Here is a 12,743-nt window from a genome sequence, read left to right as displayed (position 1 = left end):
GATAAAAAACAGGATGCAATTTTTGTTACGGAGTCTCTTTAAGGACAACTGAAGTGAGAAGAATATGGAAGCTGCCATATTTATTTCATTTTAAACAATACCCGTTGCCCAGCAGCCCTGCTGATCTATTTGGCTGTAGTAGAGTCTGAATCACACCAGAAACAAGCATACAGATAACCCTGTCAGATCTGACAATAATGTCAGAAACACCTGATCTGCTGCATGCTTGCTCAGGGTCTATGGCTAATAATAATCCGAACATTTATATAGCGCTTTTCTCCTGTCGGACTCAAAGCGCTCAAGAGCTGCAGCCACTGGGACGCGCTCAGGAGGCCACCCTGCAGTGTTAGGGAGTCTTGCCTTGAACTCCTTACTGATTAGATACTGACCCTTGCCAGGATTCGAACCCTGGTCTCCCATGTGAAAGGCAGTGCCCTTAACCAGTACTCTTTTCAGTCAGCTGCTAGTATTAGAAGCCTAGGATCAGCAGGACAGACAGATAACTGGTAATTTTTAAAAGGTATGTGGATCAGGATCTGCAGTATATGTTATCCTGTTGCTTTTAAGTTGGGTGCAGGGTAAGCTGGAAAACAGCTCCCCCTGCTCCTGCTGAAACTCCATGGATACATTTAAATCTGTTCCCACTCCGAGTTGTAGCAACGTAATTTGGGTCTGGCTATTAAAGTGGATCCGAGATAAACTTTTACTCATTGCATAATTGTGTTCCTTTCATATAGTTTATGGGGCATTCCTCAAGCCAAATCATTTTTTTGTTTTAATACTCTAATTTCCTATAAACTAAACAAGCCTTGACATTTTCAAACAGTAGCAAGAGCTTATAGGAGCTCAGTCTAGGCAGGGGGAGGTGTTGCTAGCCATTGATTTGTGAAAAAACACACACACACACACACACACACACACACACACACACACACACACACACACACACACACACACACACACACACACACACACACACACACACACACACACACACACACACACACACACACACACACACACACACACACACACACACACACACACACACACACACACACACACACACACACACACACACACACACACACACACACACACACACACACACACACACACACACCTTGAAGTTTTCCACATTTTGTTGCATTACTGCCACAAACATGCATCAATTTCATTGGCATTCCACATGAAAGACCAATACAAAGTGGCGCTTTGTATTGTATTGTTTGGACCATTCCAAACATTTTTTACAAATAAATAACTGCAAAGTGGGATGTGCGTAATTATTCGGACCCCTGAGTCAATACTTTTTAGTCTTTTAGGGTATGTCTCTACCAGCTTTGCACATCTAGAGACTGAAATCCTTGCCCATTCTTTGCAAAACCGCTCCCGCTCAGTCAGATTAGATGGACAGCGTTTGTGAACAGCAGTATTCAGATCTTGCCACATATTCTCGATTGGATTTAGATCTGGACTTTGACTGGACCATTCTAACACATAGATATGTTTTGTTTTAAACCATTCCATTGTTGCCCTAGCTTTATGTTTAGGGTCATTGTCCTGCTGGAAGGTGAACCTCCGCCCCAGTCTCAAGTCTTTTGCAGTCTCCAAGAGGTTTTCATCCAAGTTTGCCCTGTATTTGGCTCCATCCATCTTCCCATCAACTCTGACCAGCTTCCCTGTCCCTGCTGAAGAGATGCACCCCCCCCCCCCCCCCCCCCCGAGCATGATGCTGCCACCACCACATTTGACAGTGGGGATGGCGTGTTCAGAGTTATGTGCAGTGTTAGTTTTCTGCCACACATAGCGTTTTGCATTTTGGCCAAAAAGTTCCATTTTGGTCTCGTCTGACCTGAGCACCTTCTTCCACATGGTTGCTGTGTCCCCCACATGGCTTGTGGCAAACTGCAAATGGGACTTCTTATGCTTTCTGTTAACAATGCCTTTCTTCTTGCCACTCTTCCATAAAGGCCAACTTTGTACAGTGCATGATGGCCTTGTCTTGGTAGGTTTACAGTTGTGCCATACTCCTTCCATTTCTGAATGATCGCTTGAACAGTGCTCCTTGGGATGTTCAAGGCTTTGGAAATCTTTTTGTAGCCTAAGCCTGCTTTAAATTTCTGAATAACTTGATCCCTGACCTGTCTTGGACCTATCTTGTGTGTTCTTTGGACTTCAGTGTTGTTGCTCCCAATATTCTCTTAGACAACGTCTGAGGCCCTCACAGAGCAGCTGTATTTGTACTGACATTAGATTACACACAGGTGCACTCTATTTAGTCATTAGCACTCATCAGGCAATGTCTATAGGCAACTGACTGCACTCAGATCAAAGGGGGCCGAATAATTATGCACACGCCACTTTGCAGTTATTTATTTGTAAAAAATGTTTGGAATCATGTATGATGTTCGTTCCACTTCTCACGTGTACACCACTTTGTGTTGGTCTTTCATGTGGAATTCCAATAAAATTGATGCATGTTTGTGACAGTAATGTGCCAAAATGTGGAAAACTTTCGCAACCCAATATATATATATATATATATATATATATATATATATATATATATATATATATATATATATATATATATATATATATATATATATATATATATATATATATATATATATATATATATATATATATATATATATATATATATATACAATTTACAATGAACATCCCCTAATAAGGGAGGTTCATAGTGAAGTTTGGGGTGTGCCTCACTACTGTGACTGTGTGTGCCGTAGGAGTTCTTTGTTGCCTGAATTTCAATAATAATTTTAAAAAAAAGTCATTACTTACCTACTCTGCAATCCCCTCGTTGTATTTTCAGTCTTGTCATCTCTGCCGTTCCGCTACAGGGTCCTTTCATAAACCCCGGTGTTTTCACAACAGAATGGCGCTGATCCCATTAGTACTTCCGTGATAACATCATTCTGTTGTGAAAGCGCCGGAATTTACGTAAGGACATTGCGGGGAACGTGGTTTTTTTTGGCGGGGGAGGGGGGTTATTAATGAAGTTAAAAATTCAGGGGTACCTTAAAGGGGCACTATGGCGAAAAATTTTAAAATATGTGCAAGCAACCAAATTAGAGTAAAATGAGCCATAAATGACTTTTCTCCTATGTTGCTGTCACTTAGTAGAAATCTGACAGAAGCGACAGGTTTTAGACTAGTCCATCTTTTCATGGGGGGATCTCAGGGATTTATTTATTTTCAAAAGAACTTAGTGAATGGCAGTTGCTCTGTCTAACTGCTAAAAAAAAACGTATAGCGAGCAGGGAAGCTGGCCAGCAACATTGTTTAAATCCTTTTTTAGGGAAAATCTTTATAAAAAATAAAAGCCTCGAGAATCCCCTATGAAGAGATGGACTAGTCCAAAACCTGTCACTTCTGTCAGATTCCTACTACCTACTGTAAGTGACAGCAACATAGGAGAAAAGTTATTTATGGCTCATTTTACTCTGGAAAAAAAACGTACTTCTTATTTGTCTATGTTTGCACATATTTTAAATTTTAAAGTTTTTCGCCATAGTGCCCCTTTAACGTGGGCTGCACCTCAGTTGTTTGTTCAGTTATAACTGACAGCAACTGATGCAGCGTAAAGCAGCCCTAACGTAAACGTAAGAGCAAATTACTGAAATGTCTTTCCGGCTCTGCCCTTCGTGATGGTATTCTTCCCAGCTTTTGTTAACATTAAAAAATTGGAAAAAACAAACCGCTTTCTCCCCCATGCCTTATTAACCACTTATGCATGTGTTACTGTATGGGCTTGTGAGGCAAAGCTTAAAGGACAACTGTAACAAGAGGGATGAGGAGGCTGCCATGTTTATTTCCTTTTAAATAATGCCAGTTACCTGGTTACGCTGCTGATCTTATGCCTCTAATACTTTTAGCCATAGACCCTGAACAAGCAGGCAGCAGATCAGGTGTTTCTGACATTATTGTCAGATGTGTCAATATTAGCTACATGCTTGTTTCTGGTGTTATTCAGACACTACTGCAGCCAAACAGATCAGCAGGGCTGCCAGGAAACTGGTATTGGTTAAAAGGAAATAAATAGGGCAGCCTCCACATCCCTCTCATTACAGTTGCCCTTTAAAGCAGATCTGAGATGAAAAACTAACTAACAAGTAACTTGTCTATATATCTTATCTAAAGTTTGGATAGTTTACACAGCAAATGTAGCTGCAAACAGCTTCAATAGAATATGAATATTTCTTCCTGTGATACAATGACAGCAGCCATGTTGTTTGTAAACATTACACAGAGGCAAGCTTATCTGCATCTTGAGCACTCAGCCTGTGAAAAAAACCTAATCCCTCCTCCCCTCTGCCTCTGAAATCTCTGGCTAGTAATACCTCCCCCTCCTCCTGCCCAGACTGAGCTCCCATGAGCCCTTGCTACTGTCTGAAAATGCCTTGGCTCTCTGAAAACCTGTGGGCGAGGCTTGTTTAGTTTATAGGGAATTAGAGTATTAAAACAAAAAAGTATTTGGCTTGAGGAATGCACTATAAACAATAGGAAAGGAACACAATTATGCAATAAGTAAAAGTTCATCTCGGATCCACTTTAACCGTATGCTTAGCATACAGAATGTGACTGCATCTTTCACTCCTCCAAGGGCTTCTTATTGGTCCATTGATCTAACACAATGGGGTTCATCCTCTCAGAGATGACCCAGATCGGTGGATCAACAAGAAGCCCTGGGGTAGGGCTGAACGATTTTCGGCTTAAAACTGAAAATCGCGATCAGGGCAATGACGATCTTGGGATCGTCAAAGTGGCGATTTGCTGTGGTTTTCGCCGCTGCCCCCTAGTCTGCTCCGCTCCCATCCTCTCCTTGCGGCCCCCTCCTCCAGTAAGTTCCCATTAAAGTCGGGCTCACCGCATTGCACTACTCCGCAGGAAAGAGCCTGCGAGCGTTCTCGACCTGTACCAGGAAGTGTGACGACACTTCCTGGCGGCCACCGTTACTAGGCAACACTCGTTACCTCTTCCATGCGGCTTACCGCACAGTGTGCAATGCGGTGAACCCGACTGTAATGGGAACTTATTGGAGGAGGGGGCTGCGAGCAGGAGAAGGGAGCGGAGCAGGTAAATTCAGAGGGGAGGGGGATCTGGAGACCGCAGCACCTACACACTGCCTAACCTCTCCTGTGGCCTCTACACACGGCCTAACCTGTCCTGCGGCACATATATACTGCCTCACCTGTCCTGCGGCACATAAACACTGCCTGACCTATACTATGGCACATATACACTGCCTAACCTGTCCTGTGGCCCCTACACACTGCCTAACCTGTCCTGTGGCCCCTACACACTGCCTAACCTGTCCTGTGGCCCCTACACACTGTCTAACCTGTCCTGTGGCCCCTACACACTACCTAACCTGTCCTGTGGCACATATGCACAGCCTGACCTATACTATGGCACCTGTACACTGCCTAACCTGTCCTGTGGCACCTAAAGCTGGCTAAACTATACTGGGGGCACCAATATGTGGCTACCTATACTGGGGGCACCTTTATGTGGCTACCTATACGGGGGGAACTCATACTCCCCATCAGTATGCTGATCCATCATTGTGTATTGAAAATCCTCGAAATTGCAATTTATGACAGAAATCGTGCAATTCAATATTTTCCTAAAATCGTTCAGGGCTACCCTGGGGACAAATCCAGCCATGCCAATGCCCAGGGGAAGTGGAGGCAGGGACATTAATTTTTAAGCAAGTTAGAACAATTAACAAAAAGAGAAAAGCATTTGATTGCAATGCTGGGATTCTAACAAAACATTTCTGTTGAGTCAAAACAAGTGGTTTTGAAGCCACATTTTTATATTGGAATAAACCCATTGTTTAGTTAGAACTGTGCAAGTATATGTTATTTTTCCAGCTCACCACAAGGTGGCACTAGTTTCTCACAAGTTTTACTGTTTGACAGTCTATAGTTATTGCTAAAGGTGCCCATGAATAAAACAATCTTGATTGTACAACCTTACCTTGATGGGGATGATAGAAGCAGCTCTATCACACACCACGCTGCACATTACATATTGCTTAGCTAGTTGTCTGTATAATGACAAGACAAATAACAATTATACTGTGAGCAGCACGGTGGCGTAGTGGTTAGCACACTCGCCTTGCAGCGATGAGTCCTTGGTTCGAATCCCAGCCAGGTCAACATCTGCAATGAGTTTGTATGTTCCATATTTGCCATATTTATTGCCTTTTAAGCAAAACCATGTCTGGCTGTACTGCTGATCCTCTGCCTCTAATACTTTTAGTCAAAGCCACAAGCATGCTGCAGGGGTTTCTGACGTTATTGTCAGATCTAACAAGATTAGCTGCATGCTTGTTTCTGGTGCGATTCGGACACTACTTCAGCCAAATAGATTAGCAGAGCTGCCAGGCAACTGGTATTGTTTAAAAGGAAGTAAATATGGTAGCCACTATGTTCTTCTAACTTAATTTGCCCTTTTATCCTCCTTGGCGGTTATCATCAGTCAGGCTCGGGTGGAAAAAACAAGCCAGGAGAGGTGAGAGGAGAGGTAGCAGCCAGCAGAACTGTGCAGAGCATGGCGCACAGTGGGTGATTTCACTCGCCTCCCGGGGGATCCAGACGTTGGTAGCTATTCTCCTTCCTGTTCTCCATGTCTCTTCATACCTCGGGTGAGATTGCCGTTTTTCATCATGGCAACAGACGGCGATCTCACTACAGGGTTACAGCGCCACCCAGAGGACAGAGTGAGAACTGCAGCCAGTTTTAGGGTCTAAAAGCCTGCAAAAAAAATGCATTGCTTTTAGACCCTAAAATTTGTAAAGAATCAGACCGCCGGGTGTTAATTACTTTGTATTACTTGCAGCTTCCGGTGTCAGGTCTCCATGGCAACATAGCGTCACATGACACGCCAGCGTGTAATATACTGGCACTTCCTGACGGTGTGTCTTGTGACGCCCGATTGCCATGGAGATGTGGTGCTAAAATCGGCCATCAGGTTACTTTTTACAGAACACAGTGAATCCAGCGCAGGAGACTTGGGCGCACAGGGAGTAACTTCAGCGCCGTCAGAAGACGGAGCTGGAATTACTTTTAACCACTTGAGGACCCACCCTTTACCCCCCTTAAGGACCAGCGTTATTTTTTGTGATCTGTGCTGGGTGGGCTCTGCAGCGATCAGATCGCCCCCCTTTTTTCCTCCCTATGGGGATGATGTGCAGGGGGGGTCTGATCGCTCCGGTGGGCAGGCATGTTGCGGGGGGGGGGGGGCACCTCAAAGCCCCCTCCGCGGCGAAATTACCCCCTTCCTCTCCTACCTGCTCATCCCTGGTGATCGGGGCTGCACAGGACGCTATCCGTCCTGTGCAGCCAGTGACAGGCTTTCCCTTGTCACATGGCGGCGATCCCCGGCTGCTGATTGGCCGGGGATCGCCGATCTGCCTTACGGCGCTGCTGCGCAGCAGCGCCGTACAATGTAAACAAAGGAGACAAATGTCTCCTACGTTTACATTTAGTCTGCGAACCGCAATCAGCGGCTCGCAGGCTATTCACGGAGACCCGCTCCGTGATCTAACAGGAAACGGCCGCTCGCGCGAGCGGCCTTTCCTGATTAATTAGGGAGGCACCTGGCGACGCACAGTTGCGTCGCTGGTCCTCCAGCTACCACTTTGCCGCCGCACGGTATGAGTGTGTGGTCGGCAAGTGGTTAAAACACAATAATTCGGCTTCCAGCAATTGCTGGAAGCCGAATTATTTCATTCCCCACCATCCATGGCGGCCTGGAGGGGGAATAGTATTTAGCACGGCTGGGACTTTTGCAGCAGCAGGATCATCCATATACCGGCTGTATCCTGCGCCCAAGTCTCCTGCTCCGATTCCTCTCGTACCCACTTTTTACCCCATGTTATCGCCCACTCGCGACTCTGCAGGGAGGGAGTGAGGGAGGGGGGAGGACAGAAATCCGGCCACCTAACGCTGGGCCGTATGAACAGCACATGTGGGTCGTAGTTTGCCCAGCGCTGCAGTAGATTCTCATTTATCCGGCCCAGACAGGATTTTCTGATGGTTTCTTGAGAAGTCAAGCATCCGGGGCCTAAATGTAACACTAAGGCTATGTTTCCACTAGTGCGCTGTGATTTTGTTGCAGAAATTGCGTAAATTAATTCTTATCCAAATGCAAACCCACACGTTTTTGCGTATTTTTCTAAATATGCGTTTTTTAACCATGTCAGTGCCTGTGTGCTTTTTTATTAAATTTTACTCAAAAATATACGTGAATTTGCATGGAAATTCGCATGTCGAAAACGCAGGCGGTTTTGCTATTACATTACATGCGAATTGCCCACTATACATGCGGTGTGCGAATTCTGATGGCTCTGCTGTGTAGAATTTTTCTGCACATCCCTGCTCGCAGATTCTGTTTGTAGTGGAAACAGGCCCATTGACTTGTATTGTCATGCAAATCTGCATGCAGAAAATTCATGCGAATTTGCATTAGTGGAAACAGGCTTAACTCTCCCCCCCCCACTAACAGATAACCTCAGAGCAGCACACAGCAGAAACTACTTACAAACGCTCTATGTGCTGATCCTCTTCACTTCCTGCTGCTTGCGGCATCTACTCTGTACGTTTCCTAATGCATCACATGAACCGATGCGGTTCCATTTGTCTCGAACTGGGGATGGGGCAGAGTGGAGCAACAGAGGGGAACCTGGCCAAACAGGGATACTTGTAAGAACCTTTTTCCATGGAAGGTTGAAGGAGGTGAATTAAAGTGGACCCAAATTAAAAATACAAGATTTCAGAAATAAAATCTATTTTCTAAATTATAATCATAAATAGCAGCCTTTTTTCAGCTGCATGATGACAAATATAAAATATTTTACATTTATTGGAGGAACCCCTCCCTTCCTTTCAAATTGCCAGGACAAAATCCGGCAAACTGATGGAGTAAGTGGTGTCTGGCAATGGAGGAATTGCTAATGGCTGCCCCCAGTATAACCCTAGTTATGAAAAGAGAAGGGTGAAAAGCATGCACTGAAATGCTCTTGCTCATAGGTTTGAAGAAGTGTTTATTTATCTTTGTATGTGTCAGAATGGTGCAACTAAATATTTTTAATTAAAAAAAAAGTTTGGTTTGGGCCCGCTTTAATTGCTTGTCATGTACTCCTCTCCACCGGCCTAGCACAAACCAGTGCTCAGCAAGGGTTTTGGAAAGTCGACCCCCTCTGTAAGGCTTCTTGCACACCAAGACGTTGTGTTAGGTGCCACGTTAAGGTCGCATAACGTGCACCTAACACAACGTATGGTGCTGCAAAAGCCGACGGTAGAGTGAGCCGCGTTTGGCGGCTCGATTCCTATAATGTCTCCCAGAGTGGCGCTGATTGGCCAGCGGGACCACGTGATGCGGAGCGAGACACTCCGCATCACGTGGTCCCGCCGGCCAATCAGCTGCCGCCAGTGCAGTGAATATTAAGTAGCCATGTGCGCGGCTACTGTAGCTGGCTCTCCCCGCCTCCTCTCCGCCCCCCACTGCGCATGTGCAAACAGTCTAACGCGGCTATAGCCGCTCCAACGCCGTAGCATGCTGCACTTTGCACCGAACGTGCAGCATTACATGTAACGCAACGTGGGCTGTGTGAACAGCCCACTTGTGTTACATTGCTGTGCGTTCGGGGAGCGTTACAGGCGCACTAACGTGCGCCTGTAACGTCTTGGTGTGTAAGCAGCCTAAAGCTACTTTTGCGATTGGCCACTTTTTTCATGACACATGCCAAATGATGACACTGGTGGTGTTACCAAGCGCTGGCATTCAGCTTAACTAAATTGCACCCGAAAGAAAGGTACTCATGGCAGAACTGCATGCTGCAACAAGCCGTCTCTGGAAAATGGGCCTAGGTATCAGGACCCATAAGACACACGTCATGTGCACTTAAGCAATTTTGGGGTAAGTGTCAAGTGTCTTGCAGGGATCTCCAACACTGGAAAATGGATGGTTGGAAGCTATGGGTCTGACAGAAGAAAATGGAATCTTGAACAAAGAAGCTGATGGACTTGTAACTGTGCCAGTTACCAAGCAGTACTGTATTTGCAAATTGTGCTAGCTGCCAAGCATGACATAAATGCTGTGACACTGGCAGTGGTGTAGCTACAGGTCTTTGGGCCCCAGTGCAGGTTTTACACCCCCCTTCTCCCAGCAGTCAATACATAACAATTACTGTGATATGGCGCATCAAAAACTGCCAAGCCCAAGGGCCTTAGTTCAGCTGCAACCTCTGCATCCCCTATTGCGATGACACTGGAAGCAACAGTGCAGCTTCCATCTTTCACCCCTGTGATTGATCAGGATGCAGAAGTACAGCCTCACCTCTGTGATTAGATCTACATTTTGATTTGGTAGTAGGGTTTTCCATGTGAGATAACTTCACACTACTGTAGAAGCTACCAAATAAAAAGTCCTACTTGTAGAGTATTACAAATTAACATGCACAGTATTGATTTGCTAAGCTTGAGATGCCCTCTGCGCTAGTTAAATAGCCTTGAGTTTTATACAGCGCCGACTTCTTCTGTCTGGTACTGAGCTACTCCGCGCCGGCCACGTGGAGGCGCTGATGTTCTGCGTCTGCTGAGCTATGCTGTGTTGTGCCTGCTCTCTCCCCGTTTGCAGGCTCCACCTCGCAATGCTGCGGAACGCGGTGGGAAGCGCTGTGTGGTCTGAGATGACGTTTGTTTTGCTGGTCATGTGGCCGGGCTCTCCTTCACGTTTGCTCCAGTAGAGTGCAGCACATGGATCTGAACTTTTTCGCGGGTTTGGACAGTGAGAATGGGGGCTCAGGATTATTCCCGGGGGATGACCCTCCCTCCACGTCTGCAGGCTTGCTCCCTTCTCATCACGCCTATGGGATGTATGGGCACCGCAGGGTGAGCTACCTGTGGGGATGGCTGTGTTTCTGCGCAACACTTGTTTGCCCCAGTTCCAAACTAGCTACAATTTGCATGCACGGTGGAATAATTCAAAACGCCAGAAATAGAAAGTCAGAGAACCTGGGGGAAAAAACTTTTATTTTTTTACTTGCAATGTATATCTAGCAGTGTACCGACTTCCTTTATTCAGAAGAAATGTAAAGCAGGAATGGGAGTCAGCAGCCTCTGGATCAGGATTTTTGAAGATACGAAAATTACCAAAATAATTAACTATATGCTATTGCATTTTAGCCCAGCAAGTTTTGAATTGGTTAAATCCAGTTAAATTGGAATTTGTTTCATTTTCAAGCAGCATAAATGTGCACAAGGAATTTGAAATAAACCAAAAAAAAAAAAAAAAAGTTACTTGTGCTGCTACAATAAAGCAGTCACCATATTCTTAAAATCGGATATACTGTACCCATCTGTGACTATTTGTGTACATAGGAATATACTGTATAATATCTCTGCTTTAAGAATAAAGCCCAACGTGTAGTTGTGTCACTAGTAGGAATGGTCGATGAGATGCAAATAATTCTGTGTTGATGCATATTTTATATGCAAATTTCTGCACTCCCTTTGATCATGGAATCAATTAATTTGATATGTTGTTAACCACTTCAGGACCACAGTGCTACCCCCCCCCCCCCCCCTAAAGACCAGGCTATTTTTTGTTAAATTGGCCACTGCAGCTTTAAGGCCAAACTGCAGGGCCGCACAACAGCACACTAGTGATTTCCCTGAAAGCCCCTCCCCCCCCTTTTCTCCCCACCAACAGAACTCTCTGGTGGGGTCTGATCGCAATCTTCCCCCCCCCCTCCCCCCAGTGTTTATTTTTTTAAATAAATATGTTAATTTTTGTTTACTATATTTTACTATTTATTTTTTTAAAACCCTCCCTCCCCCCAGTCAGCCAATCATGGCGATTAGCTCTCATAGGCTTCAACCTATGAGACCCGATCGCTCTCTTGTGTCCCGGGGAACAGCCGTGTCACACGGCTGTCCCCTGTACAGCGCTGCTGCAGATCGCAGCCCTGTACTAACTGAAAAGACGGCGGTTTCACTGTCTGACAGTCTCCCGAGCGACGCTCGGAGACTGAAGGTGGGGCGGAGCTCCACCCCTCAAACAGGAGATGCACACGATCTCCTGCAGTAGCCAGCCCCAGGACTTGAAGCCGATTGGCGTTAGGCAGTTCTGGGGCTGCTGCCGAGGCCACGCCCATTTATGTGGGGCGGTCTTTAGGTAGTTAAATTTGGGGTTATACAGAAGTACAATACATATACACTTTCCGCAGAGCTGGTGTGCACATTGAACATATAGGTGTTCACCTGTAAATCTGGTTCAGATCATGCATGAAGAATGTGTAATAGAGGAAGAATTCCCTCATTCTCCTGCAGAGTGCCTGCACATCACTCATAGCTGTACCCACAGTTAGGCCTTTTTTCCATGGACAGTTGATAGGCAGTGAAATGCCTCTCAAACTCTCACAACTGTTTTCTGCTGCCTGATAAAAAAAATCTATATAAATGAAAATATGAGAATATTTTCTTTGCTTCTAATGTTCTAGTAATTATCAGTACTACACAACCAATTTTTTTTTCCCCGCTTCAGTGTCTCTTTAAGTTGAAGCAACATTTTCTAAGTGTGCTTCTTTTTCTTTGCAGTTTCCAGGGGGGAGTGATAGTTACCTGACCATTACAGGATCAGGACACCCCTTCCTGACTGGAACCGAGGTGAGTGCAAATATCTACAAATAGTTTGTGTTGTAC

The 12,743-nt window shown here is 45.3% G+C and overlaps 1 protein-coding gene across 3 annotated transcripts in view; it reads left to right on the top strand.

Annotated features, from left to right (window-relative positions):
• TOX4 (TOX high mobility group box family member 4) overlaps positions 1 to 12,743 on the top strand; it is a 67,435-nt gene that overhangs the window by 14,322 nt on the left and 40,370 nt on the right. For 2 of the 3 annotated variants that reach the window (XM_068241397.1, XM_068241403.1), the window contains exon 2: positions 12,639 to 12,707. In XM_068241397.1, coding sequence (XP_068097498.1) covers positions 12,639 to 12,707 — 69 coding nt within the window. Of the gene's footprint in view, positions 1 to 10,752; positions 10,932 to 12,638; positions 12,708 to 12,743 lie in introns of those variants that run through there. The other variant, XM_068241388.1, reaches the window with a different exon arrangement.

This window comes from Hyperolius riggenbachi, chromosome 1 (assembly GCF_040937935.1).
Source record: "Hyperolius riggenbachi isolate aHypRig1 chromosome 1, aHypRig1.pri, whole genome shotgun sequence".
Lineage (NCBI taxonomy): Eukaryota > Metazoa > Chordata > Amphibia > Anura > Hyperoliidae > Hyperolius > Hyperolius riggenbachi.
The sequence above is the reverse complement of the archived record's forward strand: the minus strand, read 5'-3'. Positions and strand labels throughout refer to the sequence as shown.